Genomic DNA, 24,642 nt, shown 5'->3' on the forward strand with positions numbered 1-24,642 from the left:
ACAAATGCGCGAATGCAAGGCCTTTTCGCAAACCCTTTAATGCTGCAACACAATGGGGCTCTGTTAGTAATGCAGCTTTTGGTTTTTTTAGCACGGAAACAGAGAGCACTTTGTTGTTGCTGCACAGCCTCTTTCAGACATAGTCCCTCATGTAAGAATAATTTGTGATATATTATAAAATGTAATCATTGTTATCCTATTAGTGTTTGTGCTTTTGCTACCTGTGTTTTATTTCTGGTATGGAATTTGAAGGAAACCTTTGTCCATCACAACAGGCAAGCTCATGTTTCAGGTCGTTCAGAATGTGGCATGTTCATTTGCTCTGTGCGGTACCCCATTATATATCACATGATGTTTGACTGGCGTCCCTCCTCCTGACTGGCCATCCATCATGAGCCTTGCTAGTTCTACCTTGATCCAGAAACCATACACAGATCACCTGCGTAGTGAGAGGGGTGGCAGGCAATCCTTCAATTAAAGCCAACACCCTATCCATCTCTCCTGACATGTAGAGAAATGGGAAGAAAAACATAGGGAAAAGTAAAAATAAAAAAATAAAAAATCATAGACTTTTGTCTCATGCGAAAAACATCTGTTTTGTGCTTCCTCACAGGTTTTCTTTCTCTCGTTTGTGTAAATACAGACGGTTTTTCACACTAGCTGCCCTCATCTGGCCGATCAGCTGTGCAGTGTGTGATCTGAGCCCGTGTTTGGCAGTGGTTTCAAAAGTTTTTTCACTTGATGAATGTCAAATCATTCAACTCGGAAGCAAAAAGAAATAAAAACAACATACAAACAACAACAACAAAAAAAAACCTGTCTGAAACAGGAGTCAAACTGTATTGCGTGGGATCCTCTCCTCCCCTCTGCTCTTTCGCTACTCCTGATGTGTGTGTGCGCATGTGTGCATGTGTGTGTGTGTGTGTGGCTACTGGTTTCTCTCAAGCCCCCAAAATTGCCACATTAAATTTAACAGGCTTGGTGGCACACAAGCTCAAAGTGATTTATTTTGGCCAATCAGCCGAGTAAATCTGATTGGAGGCCTCTGAAGCATCTTTAACTCTCTTTATCACCAGTGTCAGAGTTCCTCTGCACAGCTTTGCCTTATCCATTTTGGCCCATTCTACTGTTGGTTGACAGTCTTTTGAAAAGCCTGACTCGAGGTTTTTTTGGCAAACGGTGAGGCCTTGGAGGAGTGTGCCTTTCCTCTTAGTGAGTCTGAAATCCCCTCTGCTCATGTGCTCGCACTCCCCTGTCCTCCTTTTCCTGGTAAGTTTGACGATGTTTGATCTTTCAATAGCCTGACCCACGCAAGTCTGAATATAAACCAGTCCGACATTCCTCATTTTCAATCAGAAAAGATGTTACTCAATATGGATTGTAATGCAATCAATACTGTACTGTATTAATTCCATAGATTTTTAGATCCATGACATGATTTAGGGTTTTGAGACTATTTGAGAGCGTGCGAAAATAAATATATAAAAATCAAATGAACAAAATCCTCTTTAGCAAATGCAGATGAGCGAATATGCATGCAGCACATTAAGGGAACAATAGCACTTGTGTTTTTGTGTCTTTTGTGAGCATTTTCAGCACATCTGTGTGTTTCTGAATTTAGCCCACAGTACTTCAGTGTAGTGCACGTGCAGGCAGACGCAGCTCACGTCTCCTCTGTCGTTTAACTCAAACACACAGCGAGTGTCTCTGCGGGCTTGTGTCCATGTGTGCATACATATCAGCCCGGTGCAAACGCCTCTCCCAGCGCTGTGTGACCTCCATAGATGCCCTCTCAAGTCCCGGGAAGAGAGCCTGGGAATGAGAAATTAATTGCCAAACAATGCATAGCTCCCATCCATTACGGTTCTCATCATGTCAGATGATATCGAAGCATTACCGGATGTCTGGCTGCATAATTTACCGTGCCTCCAGTCCAATCCACCACCAACCCCACACACACACACAGACACACACACACAGACACACACACATCCCTGTTGCATTCTCTGATGGATTTGTGGGCCTACCACAAAAGGCTCCATTAAATGACAGGACCTTTATCATCATTTTATTTTCCGACCATTCTTCTCAGCACACGAGGACACGTGTAGCGTTTTTGATGGGATCATATGACATAAACATTGGACAAACTGATAACATTGGGAGTGAATCATGCCATTATGAAGCGAGCACTGATGGCTTAAAATAGATGCTGAGCCTGAATAGATTTTTTTTTTTTTTTCTCCAGTTCTCTTTGCTTTTGTTTCCTAACTGTTCCACTGGGACACATCTTTTATCGTTTAGCTCAAATTTGTCAAATTTCCATATTGGCCCAAATATGAAATGATCCTCATTATAAGATGCACTTGAAATAAGAAATACTTTATCAGACTAGTCCTGTTGCATGGGTTTTTCCCTACATAAAATATAAACCCCAACTTGTTGTTAAAGCGCTGCTAATTCTTCCTTCTGTCATACTCAGTCATACTCTCACACTCTCCTAAGCTTTTGAGCTTCTCACCATGACATTTTGTAATATCGGTAATTACTGGCGGCCTGACAGATGATTTGGTTCAAGGTTCATTTTTATAGCAAAGATGTCAAGAGATGCTCCCAGCTTGTTTTCACTTGTCAGGAATTAATATCGTATTACATATATATCAGTTCAATATTGCGGAAAATACACTTATTTGCTTTCTTGTCAAGAGTTAGAGCAGGAGATCAATACCCCTCTCATATCTGTGCAGCCAACGTAAGCAGCCGGTTAGCTTAGCGTAGCATAAGGACTGCAAATGGGAAGAAAATGTTAGCCTTGCTCTGCTGGAAGATACCAAAAGACATCTACCAGCAACTCTAAAGCTGACGGAAAAAAACCTCTTATATTCATCTGGTTTAATCTGTTCAAAAATCAAACAGCCCATAATGCAACGTTGTAACACTGTGTTGTGACACTTGTTTTCGAATACAACACAACAAGCGACTCAAAATGTTAACTCTTCTCTCTGTCACATATTTTCTTCTGCTGAAGTTAGCATGCTAACTAGCTAGCCTCAGCACATCACTTTCTGATAGCGACTCACTGTAGTCTGCCCTGAAGACATGGCACTGCTCACACTGCGTATTATAACCTCTTGTGTAATAAAGACTTTAAATTTTGCAGATTGCACCAAACCAACATGAATCTATAATTACGGTTATAAATGGTAATTTGAGACTTTAATTGGAAATGTGTAAGAGAAGTAGACTGAGTTACGAAGTGAAAGCAGCACGCTCAGTTCAAACAGCCATATATATGGTTGTGATTTATTTCTGAGGGACCCATTAACAGTCATGATCATGGATTTGGGCTTCAAGTACACTTCAGTCTAAAAATACATGTCCCAGCTCCCAGAAATCCCATTTTGCAGCCTTTAAACAGCCTCGTAGAAAGCAAATGGGTGACATCACACACAGACTGTCCAATATTTTCTACAGTCTGTGAAAATGCCTACTAAAGATGTAACCATGCATAAAGGTTCAAATACTAAAATTAGGAGGTAATTGGGTTCAGCACAAGGCTGGAAGAGTCACTTTACTGTCTGATGCTCGTTTCATTTTTACCCCCGAAAGCCCTTTCCACCTCTTTTGATCTCGAGTCTGCAGAAGTTTCTCAGAGCCGACGAACCCGCTCTCGGTGCGGAAATGGCAAGCCATATAAACCGGATTCATTTCATAATAGCGTAGCAGGTTTTTTTTTTCCTGGAGCGAAGTAGAACGGGCTTATCTAATTGTGGAAGCCACGAGCCCTGGGATACAGAGAGAGAGGCTAATTAGTTTGAAACGAATGCTTTGAAATGAATCACAAAGCTCTGTGTGTGGTGGAAACAGACTTCATGCGTTTGGTGAAGGGGATTTTGTGTAATAGAAGCGGAGTGTAAATGATGAGTGGAGTTGGTGTTTCAATGAGAGGAAGCTGCAAGAAGTTTGCCTCTGTCTTTTATGAATGAAACGGTCGCCTGTTTAGGTGCAGGATCGTTCTTAAGCCCCTTGGCTTAAGAATCGTGAATAGCTGATAGCTGACTATTAGTATTATTAATTTTTATGATGTTTGTGTTGCCTTTGAAACTGCATTGAATCTTAACTATATAAAAGATGAATTGCTTTGAGGTTTGAGGTCATTTAATTGAGCTGTATTCTTAAACTTTGCCTTGTATACATCAGGCAATATCAAAAAACACAGTTCTAATTAAATATACTGCAAAGAGGTTGTATGTCTTTAGTAGATATTGAAATAAGAAATTCGTAAACACAATGTCGTATATAGTTTTGTTACTGTTTCTTTAGCCCAACTATTATAAAACTCACAACCAAAAATGCTTCAGGCATTCAAATATTCCTGTAAGGTCACTGACGAGTCCCTCCGAACATACCAAAAACTCGTTCACCTCGTTGGTGCTCTTGAGATCAGTTTTCTCTCTCTCTCTCTCTCTCTCTCTCTCCTCATCCTTTTGGATAGAATGGGAAAGCTAGCAAAGCAAAACAAAATGTCCTTGTGTTGTCTCCAAGGCGATAGTGCCTGCAGACTGTGACTGCTGTCTGCTGCTGGCTTTCCTTTTTTTTTTCCTCCTTCTTCTTCTTCTTCTTTTTTTTTGTGACCATCTCATGGAAAAGATATACATGTTTGCTCAAGGACACTTTCTTCTTTTCCACCTCTGCTCTCTGTCTCTTTGTGTGTGTGTGTGTGTGTGTGTGTGTGAGTGTTTGAAGGCATAACACACTGTGTGTAGACAGAACATTCTGAAAAATAATTTAACAGTGGGCTTAATGGGATCATCTGGAAGTATGGAATTACATTCAAGACATGGCTTCCCAGTGACTTTGAATTGAACCCATGCTGTGATGGTGATTTCCTCATGCTATATTTCTCTGTAAGGTCATATTAGCTCCAGCATTGAAGGAGGTGATATGATAACTTTTATCATTATTATTTAAAAGAGATAGGTAAACAAAAGAGAGACTATGACAGCTAGTTATTGATCTGCCACAGTAACGGGCGATGACTCCTCTCTGGATGTGCTATTGTTGCACCATATTTTACCATGTCACAGCTTCTTTGGCTCATTCACACAATGTAGGAAGAACAGGGAAACCAGGAAGCTGTCCTCTTAATTCTTCTTGGCAATATAATTCAAAGATTGTAAGTCCTTCTGCTGGTCTGGTTGTCACTGCTAGCTATTGCTACTGCTAGCATTGTTGTCACATCATTTAAATAACCTAAATTAGCTACTTTAGCTGTGTTATTTATTTGATATGAGTGTAACCAGATACATCCAGAATGTTTATAGCTTCTTATAAAACTAGCTGAATCAATCATATTCACTGGTTTGTTGACTATTCTATGGTTCATTTCCCTTGGAGCCTGACTAGAATATTTTTTCCAACTCAGCTGCTGGTAATTATGGGCTGAACAATATGATGTGCGCGCGGCATCGGTCAGGTCACCTAATAGCGGTGTCTTTAAAGCACTTGATTTAAAGCAATCTATGGAAACTAAAGGGCAATTCAGTTATTTGTGATTATTCTATAGTTACCAATTGAGGCCACTTTGCTGACTCACTGCTGAGCAGTGGAATGGGTCCAGAAGCAATATATATATATGTCTCCTGGTAGGGTACAGTGTGTTTACTTCTTAGCTTGTGGTAAAACATTGACACAACAGACGCACAAGAAGAGAAGATTCACAAAGTTAACAATCTAATTCAGAAATATGAGTTATTGTACACAGCAAAATCTGTTTATGTTTGCTAACATTAGCTAACATTAGCCACCATAAGCTATTGCTCATACCAGACAAAGTAAAGCTGTATTAAAGAAAAAGAAAACCCATGAGGGAATTGAGCAATATATTGTTGCATTGTTTCTTCTGAAGATAACGTTTGGCCTCTATGAGGAGGAGTGTGCTATTTTGTCTTTCAAATGTTAAAAAATCTTGCTTTAAATCTATTAAGCTAATGGATAACACTGATATTTGTTATTGAAATGCTTTAAAGCCCAATATCTAACCTGGTGTCTTCTGTCATTCATCATGGTCCTTCCTATAAAACCGCTGCATCACATGTCCCTGAATCGTTTACTTACTTACATCAGTCTGCATTATCGTGCAGCTACAGCAACAAACTCCCTCAGCAAAAAAATCAGTCACAGGCACAATCGCCCCTGTATCAGCCACGCTGACCACTACAATAATTCCCTTATCCTAATAGGCCCATCTGCACACCTTTTTAGCCACTAGTTTATCTGAGCCTGTGCACCGTGACCTTTACTGACCCCAATATGAGCAGGGAATTTCCATGATCAGATTTCCATGAGGTACTTTAATGGTCTCCTTTACTATATGCAGTTTAAGCACCACCCCAGGATTTCAATTATCCTGAAATTGATGCCACTTCGCTTTACCAAGAGTTGGTGTGTGTGACATATTTGGGATTATCATCACTTCTCTTCACACACAGATGCATAAATAAGCGCTTTCATAAACGATCTAATAAATAGACTGGTGTCCTTGAAGATATTTCTCGCTCCTGTTTCCATGATCATTACAGTCTACTGGGCTGCCGTGGCGCAGATTGATGATGATGTCTAATAGTGGTTATAGAATGTAAATGCTGATGTCTTACTGGCTGTTGGAAATGTTAAATACCTATTTGAGCATTCATGTGATTTTTTTTTTTTTTTTTTTTTTTAAAGCCCAGTTGATGGGTGGCAGTGTCAGCTTATGTTGGTTGATGAGGGTTTGTGTATGAGTGTGTGGCTGCCAGTGTGTGTGCATGGGAGGAGCATGCTTTTGTGCTGGCTTATCTAAGTGTTCGCATCTGTATACAATCGTGTCACAGCAAGTTTTTTTTCAATTTATTTCCTCTTCACTTTTGCTTCTGTATTCTGGGCTGTTTTTTTTTTTTTTTTTGTTCCTGTCTGTGAGAGAAAATTATACAGCCTGCATTACCAGGTAGTTGAGAGTAAAAAAGGCTCTGTGTGCCTTTCGCTCGGATTGCAGTTCAATGAGATTGTTGTTATAGTTCCACTTTACTGATGGAGTGGCTCCACAGGAGTGTCCAAGATACCTGCGGATCTTAAAAAACATGACAAACTCCTTTTGTTAGCGAGAGAAAACAAATACTCAATCAGCCTGGAACTCTCACTGCGGCATGCAACCTATTTAATCAACCTTGACTGTTGTTGAATGCTGTTAAGCATTGAATGCATCGACTGCTGATAGTGATGTGGTTGGTGTCATTACAGCCTCTGGGCGTCTGTGCCATTCCCAAACAATGGCACTAATTTATGGCGTCTTGTTTCAGCCTTTTCGAATTCAACCATTCAGAGAAATGGTCCGATTGCAAATTGAATCTCAGTGAGCTGGATTTCAGCGGTGATGTCTATTATCTAAGCACTCTAGATGTGTGACGTCCATTACACCTGCCAACCTAAAATCGACCCTCATTAAATTTTGTTTTGCTCCCCTTTCATGCAAAGACTGGGACCATTTGTCACTTCTGTCATTTTGATTGTATCTCTGCATTAGGCGGAAACGGCATCCCAAATTGCATTTTTGTGAAGGCCCAGAATGTGTGTGTGTGTGTGTGTGTGTGTGTGTGTGTGTGTGTGTGTGTGTGTGTGTGTGTGTGTGTGTGTGTGTGTGTGTGTGTGAGAAAGTACTCTCTCATGGGAACTTATTTAAAAGGTCTACAGCATGCTGCTTTCTTCCAAACTACACGTAGTAAAAATGACATATAGAAATGGCAGGATAGCATATTAAGGAATCTGTGCAAGAATAATTGTGCAGTTAGTGATTTCGAGCAATGTTTCTAAATAAAGATACACATTTTTAAAAGAAAAAGCCTTTCCTCTTCCCGCTCTCTGAAGACATTTTATGAAGCATGACCTCTCTGTGTGTTCTCTGACCCTCTGTGATTTAACCGAGTCCGCACATTCTTAAAAAGCCTGTAACTAATTTAATTTGGGGGGCCCTATTTTCCAATCAGGGACACAAGGGAGGGAGTATAAAGGAGACAGAATCGGATGAGTAGATTGGATGATTGATGGCGGTGCGTGCGACAGCTGTATGTGCATTTTAGTGGGAAGAAAAGGATTACCGAGCCGGTGCATGTCGGTGCGCGTGCGTGCGTGTTCTGATAGCCCTTGTCCCCAACAGCTCAGGTAAACAGCGTCATTAGTAAGCACCTCCTGGAGTGCTACCACAGGGAGGACTCACATCCATGAAATAGGTATTCCAGTTTGTCCTGGCTGACCCAGAAATAGCATGTAGCTACAACACTCAGCTATTGACTCGCAGAGATATGCCCTCGTCAATGGCTACATTTAGAGTGCACAGCTGGAAGTGTGTGTATATGTGGTTAGTGTGTGTGTTAGCTTAGCTAGCGGGGGTCCCAAACTAGACACCATGCGTGCCTATTGAAGTCACACCTGCCAGTTCCAATTGATCCTCTTTGAACTATCTTCTCTTAAACTGACACAACGAAAAAGAGGGAAGAATAGAACCCCCCTGCGAAAGCTTCGTCTTTTCTTTACCAGCACTAAAATAAATTTCCCTCTCAGACATAAATGAAGTGTGACTGAAAAAAAGAGAAAAGACATTTACTCTCAATCTTCTTTTTCCTTGCTCCTGCATTTTCCCTACAATACTTCACGTTCACTTTGTTTTCCCCTTCTTTTCGCCATTAGAAACTTCCTCCTCTGTAATGGTTTACATGGACACGACGACCACGACGACCAGGACCACCACTCGACCCACCACGGTTGCGATTACGACCACGACGGCCAGGACTTCTACGACCAAGATGCCGGCCACGACAGCCGCCGTCGCTCAGTGGCCACGGACCACGTCGACAACGGCCGCCCCGGCCCAGACGCCGGTGGAGGGTCTGCTCCCAGGAGACAAGGACAGAGCTCCGCCTTCCTCCAAGCTTCCCAACATCAGGGTGGAGTACTGCAATCCCCTGGTGATGATGGACATCTCCTGGCCCAAGACCAAGCAGGGTGTGGTAGCCAAGATGTCCTGTCCACCTGGTACCATAGGTAATGTCTGTTTACATTTTATTTGTCGGTAGATCTACAAAAACAACATGTGACATTATGTGTGGTCACATGCTGCTAAGCTGATAAATCATCCAAAACCTCAAACACGCCTCTGTTTAAAAATGTAAACCTCAGCTTGTGAAATATACATGTTGTTTCCCTCTGTGAGGATGTCAATACTCTCGTTAGGAGACACAGCTTACTGCGAGCCCCTTCGCCTTGATGTTGGTCGCTGGTGTGTGTTTTGTTTATGTTAACACTCCCCCTGCAGCTACTGGTTCCCCTCGCTTCCTGTCCTCTCTCCTCCTCGCACGTTACTCCTGACTCACCGGCGCAGGGTTAAGATAGCTTAGCGTCGCATCTGTATGGAAACTAGTAACTAAACTAGTGCACAACGCGTCCATATTTATTTCCTGTCTCTCAGGACGCGATTGTTGTAATTAATTAGTGGCTAAACATATTTGTGTTTGGTGCTTTGAGAGCGCTGTAGTGCTTTGTTTATCCGGCATCATCAGACCATTTGTTCTTGGATACGTTGTTCCGGCTCAATACTAAGAGACTGAACTCGAGTGTGCATTAGGAACCACTGGATGTCAGCTGCTTTAGATGTAAAAGCTTTACGTCAGAAAGCGAGACTGAGTGCTGATCTCGGGCAGCAGTTCATATTATAATGAGAGCTGACCACTGAGCATAGACTTTGAATTTTTTTAAGTAACGGCTCGGATGTTATAAGGCTGAAGATCATGCTGCATTCTTGAAAATGAGGACACGAATAGGAAGGCAAGAATGAAAGCTTAAATGTAACCTAGAAACCATTATATTGTGGGTTTCTGCAGTCAGACAGTATTGTTGCATACACAAAAAAAAAACTCAGTGGCGGTAATACATTATTACAAACGCACTTAAGGAGGTAATGCAGATTAGATATGTAATTATATTTGTATTGTATTTATAAGTAAAAAGTGCTTTTGTTAAGGAACTTACTGAAGCTTCCTTATCATGAATTTTTTTTTTCTTTTTTTCTTTTTTTTATTATTATTATAGACTGAGTCACTCTACATTGGGGAGTGACATCATACCCTCAAATCTGGCCCGGAGCCTAAAAAAAAAATCAGCTCATTTCATCAATCATCACACAGACTCACGCACGCACACACATACAGGCTTCATTAATGGGCAACACCAGCACCCGTCGAGACCTCACTAACAGCCGTCATATGGCAAGATAAGAGGAACACATACCCCACCTCCTCTCGGCGCACTCTTCAAAGCCATCGCTCTTCAGACGACACTGCCAAGCAGAACACGACTGTGTGAGCTTCCTCTTCCACTCTTTGAAAGTTCCTCGAGCTCCCCCTCCATCTACCACACTTCTCTCGCTGTCATTCTGCCCCCACCCCCCCTCCATCCCTCCTCCGTACACCCCTCCGATTCTCTCTCTCCTTCGTGCTCCTTCTCCTGCCTCTCAATATAGGAGCAAATGCAGAGTCCCTCATCTTATAAACCCATCAAACATAAGGCTGTCCAAGGTGGACCGGGGAAGGAAATTATATGTCAATCAAAATTTATATCTGTTAATGCTGGTCGTCTCACCCACCGACGCACCCTCCCTCTAAGTACAAGCAAGGGCAATTTAATGTCAGCGTGTAGCCTTGCTGATGTCAGCTAGGAAAATATAGACACAAGTTATTTGAGGTACGTGGCAGAACAAGGCAAAGGCACTCTTTGTTTATGAATACATTTCATCCATTGAATTCAATGCAAAATAGCAGATATAACAGATGCAACAGATTGTAAGGCGCTCACTCACCAAAACACATTTCTGACAGGAGAGACAGTCCTCTCCAACCAGCTTAATTGACCTTTCGTGATGAATTCAGCTATGGCAGACTTAATTGGCACCTATTTTGGTGTATTTTCTTTCTCATGCAGGGCTCGAACTGTCACACACATGCAGACGCCGTCTGACTTTTAATGATTAAATACAGACACTGTCTGGGCAGGCTCGTCTGGCCTCAAGTGAGGCAACTTCATTCCAGTCACTGGAAGATAAAACCATCCAATTACATCGTCCTACATCCATTAATTTAATCACTTAAGAATTGTGTTTCTTGGGATGTCACAGTTTGATTTGGACGAGTTTTGCAAATAAGAAAAGTGCTCGACAAACAGATGAATTAGGCTTGATAAATCATCCAAGACCTCAAACATTGCATTTTGTAGTCCATCCCTCTATGATTTGGAACAAAGCAGAAGAAAAATTAGGGTAAACTTGATTGTCGTGAACTTGCAGAAACACACACACACACACACATTCACAAACGTGCTACAAAAATCACTGTAGCTGCTGTGTTCTTTACTGACATGGTTGTGTTCCATCTAATAAATTTCAGGGCATCGTTTTCATTAGGCAACTGTATTTGTTCTCTCTCCAGGCGTGGCTTCGTACATGTGCGTGGGTCCAGAGGGATACTGGGACCCCCAGGGACCCGACTTCAGCAACTGTACCTCCCCCTGGGTCAACCTCATCAGCCAGAAGGTACTGATACACATGATATAACAGGCAGAAAATGTTAAAGATTTAAAGTAACATCACAGTTGCTTTGGTTAAAGAAGTGCTTTTTGTACTTGTGCTATTCAGATATCATCGCACATTTCTCTTTAGAATACAACCATAGAAAAAGCATAAAAATAGCGTGGAGGATTTGGCGTTGACTTTAAATGTTATTTTGATGTGTAAATTTCTTCAAGACGGCTTTTTAAAAAGAACCGTGCCCTTTTAACCTGTACTAAATGACATTTGGAGAGTTCACAGTGCAAATCAAGGCTGCATACTTTATATCGGTGGTACTCAGAGGACTTCAGTTTTTGTGGGTTTTGTCTTTTGTTCTTTGTCTCTTCTTAATTGGTTAATTAATGTCATTGATTAGCCTGAGGCTTTACTCAATGGAAGGGGTATGCTTGTGTGTCTCTGTGGGTGTGTGTGTGTGTGTGTGTGTGCATGTGCATGTATGGGATGTGTGGTTGGACGAGGGAGGAATGAAAACCAATACCACAGTACCATAGTCTAATGGACTGCTGTGGCTAACAGCTAATCCAGACCGCTTTCTCTCCTATGACATGATACAGCGGTTATTTGCATTCCGTACTTCTCAAGCACAAACGATTTGTATCTCCTCTTCTGCAGGCAAGTCATTATGCAAAGCCCCATCTAAAGCTTCCCATGTTTAAATCTGCAATAGAATCAAATCAAAAGAGGAGAAGGTAACTGCTGGTGAGGATCAGGGTTCCAGGTTATGAATTGCAGGTAATGTTGAAAATGTTCTCCCTTAAACTCATAGGACCCTGAGGCGCGCATGTTATAACACTTATGATCTACTCAACGGCATAAAGCTCGGCCCATTAAACAAACGGCAGTTTGCAGATATGGATGGAGAATGGCTGTTGGGGAACAAAATAGAAGGGAGAGAGATTATCAGGTGCATTTCTGTGCAGCACAGCACCATTTGAGCGGTGTAATAAACCTCCACTACAGGCTGTTGTTTGCAGAAATTAAATACAGCAAAGTTCTTTCTCAACTTGCTATAGAGGTTGTTTTGCTTTTGTTATGTTGTTGCCTGGATTCAACAGTAAGTGTGACTGTAATGTAGAATATTTTCAGTTAAAATCTATAGAAAGAAGTGGCAAACCGTTATTTTTTTAAACAAGTGTTATTAATCCTTCCTTTTTTTTTCTTTTTTTTTTTTAAATCACACTTGAGCAGTGTTGCTGTCACTGTAGAGACAGGAAGATTTTAATGAAGATCAACCTGTCAGAGATCTGGAAAGCCCATCTGGCACTTGGTGATTTTATATCTAGAGCCACTGTCCTGTATGTGGCACTGCTCATTACCAGATGGTTCAGTAGACATCAGATAAGCAGAAAGAGAGGGGAAAAAAAGGAAAGTAGAGCTATTTACCCTGCATCCCCCAGCTCCCCTCATTAAGAGACAAGAGCAGGGAGGAGACAGAGGAAAACATCTTCCAACGACACATTTCCCCCACATACACGTCTGCGAAGGCCAATCTAAGCAGTATAATCGGCTTCACTAATAAACAATGATAGCAGGTGATGTCAGAGTAAATCAGGATGGGCCTGATTAATTGAGGTTCATCTTGCTGCACCTAGTGTAATAGTTAAACCTTGAAGGTCACTGACCTTTGAACTAAAACATAGACCTAAGTGGTGTTTTGCATTTGGTCACGTTGGTATTTGCTGATTATAGTAAGCACATCATTTTCTAGTTATAGTTAGAGGCAGACAAGCAACATAAAGAAAGTTTCGGTGCAGTCTGAGTCTTATCAGTCTGATTCAGTGACTATCAAATGGCCTCCATGTCTGTGCTATACATCTCAAGAAGCCTATTCCTCAATAAGTATTTCAGATTATTTGAAAAAGAAAATATGGGCCTGAAATATATGCACTGAAAATAATGAAGTTTCTCTTTTGTTGGATGGAGATCCTCCATCCTCTTTTGTTGGATGGAGAAATGTCTGGCAAACTCAAAGTGGCTGACATTAAGGGGCATCTCTTTACAATGCAAGGTAGGGATGTACACTGTAATTTGAAAACCAGGATAAAGAAGTGTGCCAAGTACAAAGAGGAAGTTTGTGAACAAACCTTTCAGGGTTTGTGGTGGGTCTCATTAGCCGGTAAAAAGATGCCTCTATAACTCAAAAGTTGGATTTAAGGAAGTTTCTCCCTTGAAAAAAATAGCAAAGTAAACTTTCCCTGCTATTGTCAGCAAAACGACATCATAAATTTGACTTCTGGTTCAAACAACTGACCCTACTCAACCTCACTCCCCTTAGTTACTGTTGCAACACCTGTCTAGCTTTCTGCTCTCCTAGCTTTACATTAGCATTTCACAATTCTTTTTTTAAACAATGCTCCAGATATAACAAAAGGCAGGGGTCTCATTTTCAGCTGACAGCCATTCATTTTGTCAACTGAAATGACACCTGACAATTAGTTCATATTTCCAGCTGACCCATTTTAAAATGAGAACCCTGTAAATGGGTCTTGATTTGATGGCTACATACGTGATAAAATGCTAACAGACTGATGCTAACGTTGTCAGATTCCAACAAAATGCCAGTACCCTCACCGGCTGATGATATATCACGGTACTTTGCCTCTAAGCACACATACTTTTTTCAGATGTTCAAATATAATATGTTTTCAATCTTAAGTTTAGAAGAAAAAATAATGACTGACAAATGTAGTAATTAGCTATTATAGCCAGCTAATGATGTGCTCCTTGGCTTTGGAAGTAGTGCTTGCTTAGCTAGTCCACCAGAAATGCTCATGATTGCAGTTGTTATGTCAGACAAGCACACTCCTTAATTGATTTTCTTATTTTTCTGATATTAGGTTTTGGGTTTTGGAAAGGCTAAAAAAAAAAGAAAAAGAAAAACATGCCACTTTCCAAAATAAGGTTACTCCACTTCCAAAATGTTGGTACAGTAAGTGTGTGACAGGAAATGTTTGGGAAAGGAAAAAGGTAGAGAATTAAAGTTTGAGAAAAAAAAACAAAACAGGAAAGGTCTGCAAAACAAAGAGAAGCAAATGCTCATTAAAATAATCATAATTTTTTTCCAACAAGTCCCAAGACATAAGAAAAATCACATAAGCTTTCGAACATAAGGAAAAATGAATATCCAAAAGCATCTGTCCTCTGTGTACCACATACACTGCTTCCCCCCATGCTGCAGTGCTCCCCATTAGTTTCATAAAGGTCTAAGGCTATCTGGGGAAATTCCCTCAATAGTTGATTTTATAATTGCTTCCGGGTACAATATTGAGTACCATCTCACCACATTAATTGTGTGCAATACAGCAGCACTCAAGGACAATGTGTAGACTAAACTGCATTTTATTTTAAGGGGCTACATATTTATACATTGCAAATTGGCATGCTTTGCCATGTTTTCCAGTGTGTAGGCTGTGATTAATACAGTAAGGGCATGCTACAGTAAAAAGAAATAATGATATGTGGCTTGTTTTTGTTCAGCTGTAGAGTAATGAATCTTGAATGGTGTTTTTTTTTTTTTTTTTGTTTGTTTGTTTGTTTGTTTGCAGCTAAAAGCCGGGGAGACAGCTGCAGTCATTGCCAGGGAGTTGGCGGAGCAAACTAAGAGTAATCTTCAGGCGGGGGACATCACCTACACGGTGAAGGCCATGGTTCAGCTGGTGGATCTCCTCGACGTGCAACTGAGGAACCTCACGCCGGGCGGCAAAGACAGCGCAGCCCGGAGCCTCAACAAGGTAGTGGGAGAAACAGTTTTGTAAGAAATATCAAACCTGCCCTTTATCCACCTCTCCTCTCGCTTTAAAAGAATATTCTCACTAGCGAACAGGCAGGATAAACATGACCCGCAGGAATTGTGACCTGTCACTCTTGTGCGCACTACTCAAAATGAGGGAATTTTAGGTGGACAATTTTATTCAATAGTGCCATTTTTGTAAGTTAATGATTTCATCCTGACTCTGAAACCTTTTGGACTTTCCAAAATGAAGGCCTACCTACCTCAAGACTTCAACCAGGTACAAGCTGAACAGTTGGTATTTCTTCAATTTGGCCCTGTGCTGTCAGGTAAAATGATAACCACCATTTTCCTGTGCTCCATAGCATCATTCACTTTCAATGGTTAGCTCAAGCACATTTCCCCCTAATATCATGTATTATGCCATCCCTTTTACTTTGGTGTAGTTTAAAAGATGCTATGCATATGTTGTGTTCGTCAAAAGCACTACACATGCACCACTTGATTTTTACTAATGGGACAGGCGAAGATCAGTCGGCTGGATCCAAGCCGTGGGAGTGCAGTGTTTTTCATTTTTGATGAACTTGAAGCCAATGCATTTATTCCCCAATTCACAGGAGAGCACAGTAAGGCAAAGTCAGGCAAAGTGAGCTGAAATAATACTTTCTGTCTGCTGAGCAGCCAACAGAAAAGCAAACATCGGTGAAATTCAAAATGTCAGTCGTTAATTTGCTGGAGCTGCTTCACTTGTAGAACACCTGTTCTCAGATAGCTTTTTCAGGACGGTTTTTATTTCATTGCCGCAACAGACACAGATGTCCCCATTGATATTTTAGTGCCAGTTTTCTCCAATGGAGAGGGGAGGCAGTAATAAAGATGGCCAAAAGGCCTCAGAAGGGAATGTGAAGAGTAAATTCACATTGAGGAGCAACTAGAGTTTATAATACCTCTTGAAAAAAAAAAAAAAAAAGTTTCTCATAAAACACAGCATTCAAGGTAGAGGAACTGCTGTGGTCGAGATTGCTGTTGTAGTCTTAAGGTCCTCTCGTAAAAATCAGGATGTGGTATGAAGGAAAAAACAGCTGGGCTGAGGGGAGTTAAACAGCCTCCGAAACCAGGATATTTTATTCCATAGGTCGTGAACTTACATTTGATTTATAATTCTCTGTCCACTGATACACGCTCCATTCTTGCAGTATGGTATGTCTTTTAAAAAAAAAAAAAGTCCCTACAGCTTTCTCTTGCGGTCGACTTCCTTTGCCAGTGAGAGTTCTTCCCAAGGAAGCACCAGAGCCCCCACAAAACTCTTCCTCTCTGCTCTGGCAGTGGCTGATGTTTACCTCCCGAGTTCAATCATTTTGACACAATCTGCATAGAGCTAAGCGAATTAAAGATTTTTTTTTTTTGATAGCGAAGCACAGTGCTCTCTGCCAGCAGACAATGAAAGGATTGAGTTGGCAAACGGCGAGATCAGTGTCGTTTTCATGATCAAAGGGTAGCTGGCTAACGGCACGGACGGGACCATTTCCAGGAGAGTGGGCTGTGATGTAGAGCAAGAGGCTCCTTTATGGGGAAATGGTACTCTTTGGAGCTAATCTGCATGGGATTTAGCATGGTACCAGAACCTGGCTGTTAAACCACACACTAGCTCTGTTGGCTACACTGTTTGAATCAGAACTCAGTTCAGAACTCAGTTCAGTGCTATCTTTGAGCTTTCTGTCTTTTTTTTTTTTTTTTTTTTTTTCTTTTTAGGCATGCTAAATTGTTGCTAGCATTATCTCTCCTTCAGTGGTAACAGAGGTTTAAATGATAAATTGCTCTCCAGAGTTCTCACACAAAGTGAAAAGTAAAAATGAAATAAAACGATAACATTGAATTGACATTTGAGAGAGTCATAGGCGTATTCCCACTTGTCTTGTATGTCTCATTTTAATTTTAATTAACATGAGCCTCTGCTGTTTTCCTAATGATTAGTGTATATACTGCTTTTCACACAATTTATTTAAAGTAAGTGCCTAACATTTTTAGAGTCAGATAACTTTTTCTTTTCTCATTATGAAATCTGTACTTCAACACAAATGTATTTCAAGTGGAACTGTTGTCGAGTTGTTGACCTTTTGCTAACTCTTGCATTTTCTTTGGGTTGCAGCTGCAGAAAAGAGAGCGCTCTTGCCGGTTTTATGTTCAGGTATTTGGACAAAATTTTCCTCATAACTACCCTCCATTCCCTCATCATGGCAACTTCGGTCTCACTTTCATTTTTACCGTACAATGTGAAACTTGACCTTTTGAAGTGAAAATAACCAGCAAAGAATTGAAACACAAACTCACAGTCTCAAAGTCAGTATATGTGTATATCATATACTGGATGTCCGGTAATGCAAATGTTAGATCAAAGGGTCAAATTTCATCAGTATCATTGCATCCAAGTAAATAACATCAGACCCACCGGTTTATGAGTCACATGTCATCATTTCCCGCCTGCATGGATATGTCATGAGATTCTCTTCCCCCTCTAACACGTTTGGCCTGAGCATGAAGCTGAGAATTTTTATGTTTTCAGATGCCTTGTATCTATTGTGGATTTCTCAAGTGTCTCAATCACTTTAAAAAAAAAAAAAAAAAAAACTCCCCAAAACCATCACATCACCACTGCTGTTCAGTGAAAGAACCCACATAAGTGGATAGCATCAGTCAAAAATAAAGCTCTCAGCCATGTAACACACTTCTACATTTCTCAGCGACTGCTTAAGAGCCAGAAGAAGTGACCTCATTATACAAGCAAGTCAACTTCTAACTACTAAGTCAGCCAAAGTCATGGCATGTTATGATTCTCCCTAATGCATAATACATACGTGTCCCAATTTAGGAAGGTCTCTCGCTTCACTCAGCTGTTTCTCGGGCTACTGAGTGATTTTGTTATCCCCGGGGTGACATTTTAGCTGTCGCTCTAAAATCGTTTATACCTTGACAAGAGAACTAGGTGAGGAGTTGACATCCCTGTCTTCCATACAGATGGCTCCAATAAAGCTGCGCATTAGGAGCCAGATGTTGTGTTGTATGTGCATGCTCTGCAGCCACTCAAGTTGAGCAGCATGTGTTTTGCCTGGATTCCTCTGAGGTCGTGTCAGAAGGCACTTAGTTATGTATAGTCATGTGATTATGCAGATGACAATCAAGTGGAATGTATGTTGTGGATATGGTTGAGTGTTATCACATGTGCAGATGAGTGGGATTCTATATATATACTGTATATGTGTTTATTGTTAACAAGTGCAACGCAGGCGAAAGACCAACAATCTGCCACGACTGATTGTCAATTGTCTGTGTAGCCAAAGCCTGATCGGTCGGGACATAATTTTGCCTCTGTGCACCACCACAATGGATTTGAAACTTAGCCATCGAGATGTGATTGACGTGTACACTTTCAGCTTTAATTCAAGGGATTTTACAAAAATATCCTTTTGGGGAATTTCAGCCATTTTTAATAAAGACTCCCTCCATTTTCAGAGGCTTAAAAGTTATTAGACAAAGTAACATAATTATAAATGTAAGGATTATTTTTAGTGATTGAATGAAAATCTTTTGCCTGAAGACCGGAGCCCAGTGACATCGCCAGATGCTGGGTTTCCTCCCTTGAGAATGCGTTGCCGGGCCTTGTTTGTGTGTTGTGTTGTTTGTGGTTCTCTCTGCCCACAGTTTTGCCTGCAGTAAGTGAAAAGCAAGCTCAATTGGGTTGAAGACAGGCAGGTTGATTGAGGTATATTCCATTTCTTTCCTTTTGAGAAGCCCTTGGGTTGCTTCTGAAGTATGTTTTGAGTCATTATCCATCTGTACGTCCAAGCACCGTGCTATCAGCTGTGCAGCATTTGGCTCAATCTGAGCAGATAATGTGGCCCTGTACACTTCAGACTTCATCCTTCTATTTCTGTCAGCAGTCACATCATCATTAAGCACTAGCGACCCAGTTCCATTGGCAGCCATACATGCCCATGCCATAGCACTGCCTCCACTATGTTTGACGGATGATGCGGTGGGCTTTGAATCATGAGCTGTTTCTTTGATTCTCAATGCTCTTCTCTTTCCAGCATTCAGGTACAAGTTAATCTTGGTTTCATCTGTCCAAAGAATCTTGTTCCAGAACTGTGCAGGGGTTTTTTTTGTTTTTTTTGTTTGTTTTCTGGCTAAATCTGCTCTGGTCTTTCTGTTCTTGAACTGGTAACACAGTGGTTTGTAGGAAACCCTTTGTATTTAAATTCATCAAGGCGTCACTTGATTGCGGACTTGAGAGCATTCTTGACCTGGCTAGCTGTAACTAGGTTTTTTTCTTTTCTTCTTCTTCTCATGACATTTTTTTCTCATCGTCATTTTTTTGAGCCTTTTAGGCTGGACTTTTAGCTGCAATTCATGAACAGTTAATGCAATGTTCTTGTTAAAACCCATTGAATTAAAGTCCACACACAGTCACATCTTCTTCATAGTTTTGTCTCAAATCCATTATGATTGTGAAAAAAGTGTCACTGTCCAAATACTTATGGACATGACTGTAGCTCATTCTTCACTGTTGATGAAAGACATTCAAAAGATACGGCTGCACTGGCTGTATTATTCCCTCATTACAATGAACATGGGCACTGTAGCTATGAGTCATCTTGATGGAGCAAATGTTAAAAAGTGTGTTATTCCACGGCTAAAAATAGTCCCAACAAATGCACAATTTATTCCTGTTTGTTTGACTTTTTTCTGAAAACTACAATACCCAGTGTGCTTGGGGAATTGTGGTCTTTCCATTGGAATTGTGACAAGAATACAATAACAGACTCAGGCCTTGTCACGTTAACTGCTGACATGGTGAAAGTCACGACATGTAGTTTTTATGCCTAAAGAATATTGATATTAGCCATTAGCACAGCCTAAAGAAGAGAAATAACAGCTTAGTTTATAGCTGTTTTCTCCATGCGTCTGGGTTCGTATTGATGTATTGTACACTGCCATACGTGATTGTTGACAACCGCTCAGCTGTGCGCCACCTCCTCTGTTCTGTCCCTTTGCTGGGTTGACAAATTCAAACAACAGTGAAGTGCTTTCACTTGATGAACCGGAATAATGGAGGAACATCTGTGGCCTTAGGTAAACACAGGCATTGACTGCACACGTTGCCAGCCTTTGAGGGACTTTCATTGATTAGGGAAATTGGGCAGTGTTTTCTCCAACGGGGGCCCTGGTGGTTGACGTAAGTGGGATTAGCAGAGGAATACAAAGCAAATGACTGGCGCACCTGCCGCTGCTGTCCCTCGGCTCGGAGGCCACGCTTACTTGCGGAAAAAACAGACTTCGACGGTACTTGAGGGGGGGGGGCGGATTGTGTGGGTGCAGGTGCGGCTGTGGTGGGGGAGAGTCCTGGTTCAACATAAAGTAAAGCACAGGGCCTGTGGTTGGGTGTGTGATGTGTCTCCTAAATGAGATGCGGAGTGATTCTCATCTTGATTGAGTGGTAAACAAGTAGATGACACTTGAATTCACCTGTTACTGAGGTCTTTATCTCATTAACCTATCAGGGACTTTCAATATGAAGGGCTTGGTTTTCGCTGTTTGAGTTACACATTCACAAAGCTGTAACGATCGCCCTGCCGCAGTTCATCCTTTGCAGATGAAACAATGATTTATTGCGACTACTTTTGAATCTCTCAGTTGTTCATAAACAGTGATATCTGCTACATGCCATAGCCGGTTTAATCCCACTGAACAGAATTTGGCCTTGATAAAACTACAAAGCGTATAATGATCAACTCCCTGTGTTCTGCGTTTCCCCCGCAGGAATGTATCTCTGTTGTGCCCTTTGATTTTGAACAAACATGATAAAAAATGGCGGCCTTGCTCCCATGCCTTTTGGTCATATTAATGGCAGCTTGTTTATAGGTAGTGACATTATGGTCGTCCAATTACTCCGATTATTTCCATACATGCTGTACCAAGCTAAAGTCAAACACGCTAGCTCTGAAATAGCTTCTTCCTACGGCATTTATTTTGTTTTAAGTTGCAGATGTGGCAGATTTTGCAGTAAAGTGTACAGCCATGCACACACCCCCTGGATGAAAATAATATCTGGTGCCTTAGCAGAAGCCAAGTGAGTGTGAATTTGCCGGGATACAGGGAGGATACTGAGCTCCGACCCCTCATTAAATTGACACCTTTGCATGCAAAGATGAGCAGTGGGAGTGTCACGGCGCAGGATGACCTTAGAGCAGGCGAAACGGAGGGAGGCTCCTCGTTCGGGAATGTAACGAGATGATAAAATTTCCCTGGTAGTCAATTTGTTGAAAGATGAAGATAACCACATCCTCATAAACAGAGACCTCCTCATCCGGCAGCACTGCAGAGTTCTGCTTGAATAATCTGTGTGAGCTGTTTCTGCTCACAGTGGGGAGAGTGGAAGGATCTCTTCTTTTTGCCACCAAGAATAGGTTTTTTTTTTTATTTTTTGGAAATTTAGATCTATGTACAGTGCATACAAAAAAAATACAAGTTCTTAAATAAAAGCCACTGTTTAAATAATCTTTTGCCAGCACAAACAGATAATGGTGGTCATTAAAGGCTGGGTGAAAAACACAGATTAAGACTATGTGTTAAAGAAAACTACAAGCTTGCAAACATCGATATAGATAACAAACCTGCACTGCTTATATTTATTTCCACTACACTAAATCCTATAAAGATTCCCTTTTGATTTAGCATTATTGAATCTCAACACTTCTTGTCCTGCCTACATCATGTTTCAGATTATAAGCCTGGCATATATCAGAGGAATTATGCCTTTTGAGGAGCCGGGAGGCTTTTAATGTGAAAGACGTGTGGAGGTAATTCATTAACAGTAGCTTCCCATTTACAGTGATTGACAGAATAGGTAAATGGAAACAACTGGCAATAATTATAAAAAAAAAATTGCAGTGTTGTGGGAAATAAATGTGACAGCATGACAGTCAATAGGTAAACACGGATGAAGTTTTGAGTTTGCTTTTTACAGCACTGGCAGCAAATTACAACAGCGGGAGATCAGAAAACAAGAAGGCTTCTCGCTCAAATACGATAAAACATACTTTTGAAAGTTAGAAATCAAGGTATTTCTCTAATATTAGTGTGTTTCAGATGACGGCCTGCGTGTCTCTCCAGCTGAGGCAGGCTGCTGCTGGGGAATTGTTCAGTAATAAGATGAAACCTAAGACATAAGACAAGAAGCACAAAGGTAATCCCTGAGTAACTCGCGTATCGTACACAGACACAACCACCTGCTTACTAGAGAGAGACGGTTTCATGAAATTTTAAAGAAGGAGGTTGCAGAGATTCTGAAAGAAGACATGATTTGGCTCGGAGGTTAAATGAAACAGACAAAAGAAAGGGAGAAATGATGCAACATCTTCACCTGTACCAAGAGACATCCGACCAAATAGAGGAGGACGGCCAGAACAAGATATCCCACCTTGTTTGTGTTGTCCCCCCCCTATTTTGAGATCAGCTTTCAACGTCAGTGAGAGAAAACAAGTGAGAGGAACCAACTAGTGAGCAAGAAGGGAGGGGGTGAGGAGGGGCATTGCGGGGGGGGGGGGGGGGGGGGGGTGAGAGCTGAGTGCACATGAGCCAGAAGGGGAAGAGAGGGAGATCAGCCTCAGCCAGAATCAATTTCCCAGACCCAGAGTTCATTTCATCAATCAGCAAACAGATAGAAGCACACACACACCACGGGGTTGGCTTGGACCCGTGCCAAGCCAACACTAATGTCCACCTCTCCCTTCCTTCCTTCTGCATCGGTACAAATGGCCCCCGCGCACTGCAGCTTTTCACGCCCAGCCATCATCCTCGTTCCAAATGGAACATTCCAGCAGTGAGTCCAGTTGACGATTAGCATTTCCTCATGTACCAGAACCTAGAATACAGCTTTTTTTTTTTTTTTTTTAACATTCTTTCAGCACAGGAAAATAAAGTAAGAGTGTGCAGCAGCAGCAGATTGACAGATGGAGTGGCAGTGTGCTAATAGGAGTAAAATAGCAGCAAAACACCATCACATCTCTATGCAAGTCAACTGCACAGAGTATGATGATGATGGTAGTGGTGTGCCACTTGGGTGCACCCCCCCACCCCCAGGCACCCCCCCCCGCACCCCCCCGCCCCCACCCTAACTTCACTCCACTTTCCCACTGAGGCTGGGGAAAGATGCTGTTCTCACACTAATCTCGTGAAATTTCGCCAAATGAGGCCAACATTTTCAAACTGTAATTAGCCTGCTCCGAGAGAAACAAGGTTCCCCCGTATGGGAACAGATCACATAGAGGAAGCGCAAACACATACAGGCATTGAAATAGCATCTTGGCAAGAGAAAGCATGGAGGTCGGTAGGTGTATGAATACATGATAAACTTTAAAAAAGTCCTTTTTCAGCTTTTTGTTATTATTTAACCAACCAACCCGCCATGACCTTAAACTTCTTACCTATTATCATTACAATCTGAGCTTTAAGGAATAATTTGACATTTTTGGTTGCCTCCACGAAGTCATTGCGCCAACTTTTTTGTATGAGTTAAACAAACAAGATATAATGAATGAGATCTAAAGCTGCTTCCAAATAAATCCAAGCAAACCGTCCGCTGGCGGCAGCTTCCTTTACCATATGGACATGGGAGTGGTATCAGTCATCTCCTATAACTCTCAGCAAGAAAGTGAACAAGCATATTTTCTTAAACGGTGATTCATTGAACCTCAGATGAGGCTTTAGTTGTTCTGGGGCCAGTTGAAAAGTACAGGAACAATTGTTTGAACTCCAGTCTGGAGCTAAACTAAAACACTGTCAACACGAGCAGTCATGAGTGTTTTTGGCTTTTTGGGCGTGTAGGTCGCCATTTGGATCAAACTGAACCCATCCATTAACCTTCAGGGCCCCATAAAAATCCCTCTGAGATGTTTTCTTTCTATGCCGTGATGTCTTTCTTTTCCATGAAATGGAAGTTTGGGATTGTTGTCACGTTCTACACGGACAAAGAGGAAGAAGAGGGTGCGTTTTATCGTGAATGACAGCCAGTGCTTCCTTTGGGTGATTTTGAGTATGCTGTTGCCCAAATACTCAGCTTCTAAGTTACAGGTTGTTTTTGGTGGAAGCAGTTGGCCGGACCAATTGGAAATCCACAATGACATTTTATTGGATAAAACTTTTTAGATTTTCCCCTGGGTGCAAAATCTGTCAGAAAAAAATATTCTGATACTTAATAGAAAAA

General features: G+C 41.4%; 1 protein-coding gene across 15 annotated transcripts in view; it reads left to right on the top strand.

Annotated features, from left to right (window-relative positions):
• Nucleotides 1-24,642, top strand: part of LOC130164395 (adhesion G protein-coupled receptor L3-like) — a 211,003-nt gene that overhangs the window by 133,347 nt on the left and 53,014 nt on the right. For 11 of the 15 annotated variants that reach the window (XM_056369102.1, XM_056369106.1, XM_056369103.1 and 8 more), the window contains 4 exons: nt 8,722-9,075; nt 11,511-11,614; nt 15,196-15,381; nt 17,530-17,568. In XM_056369102.1, coding sequence (XP_056225077.1) covers nt 8,722-9,075; nt 11,511-11,614; nt 15,196-15,381; nt 17,530-17,568 — 683 coding nt within the window. The remainder of the gene's footprint in view (nt 1-8,721; nt 9,076-11,510; nt 11,615-15,195; nt 15,382-17,529; nt 17,569-24,642) is intronic. The other 4 variants (XM_056369098.1, XM_056369107.1, XM_056369101.1 and 1 more) reach the window with 1 other exon arrangement.

Source organism: Seriola aureovittata, chromosome 23 (assembly GCF_021018895.1).
Source record: "Seriola aureovittata isolate HTS-2021-v1 ecotype China chromosome 23, ASM2101889v1, whole genome shotgun sequence".
Taxonomy (NCBI): Eukaryota; Metazoa; Chordata; class Actinopteri; order Carangiformes; family Carangidae; genus Seriola; species Seriola aureovittata.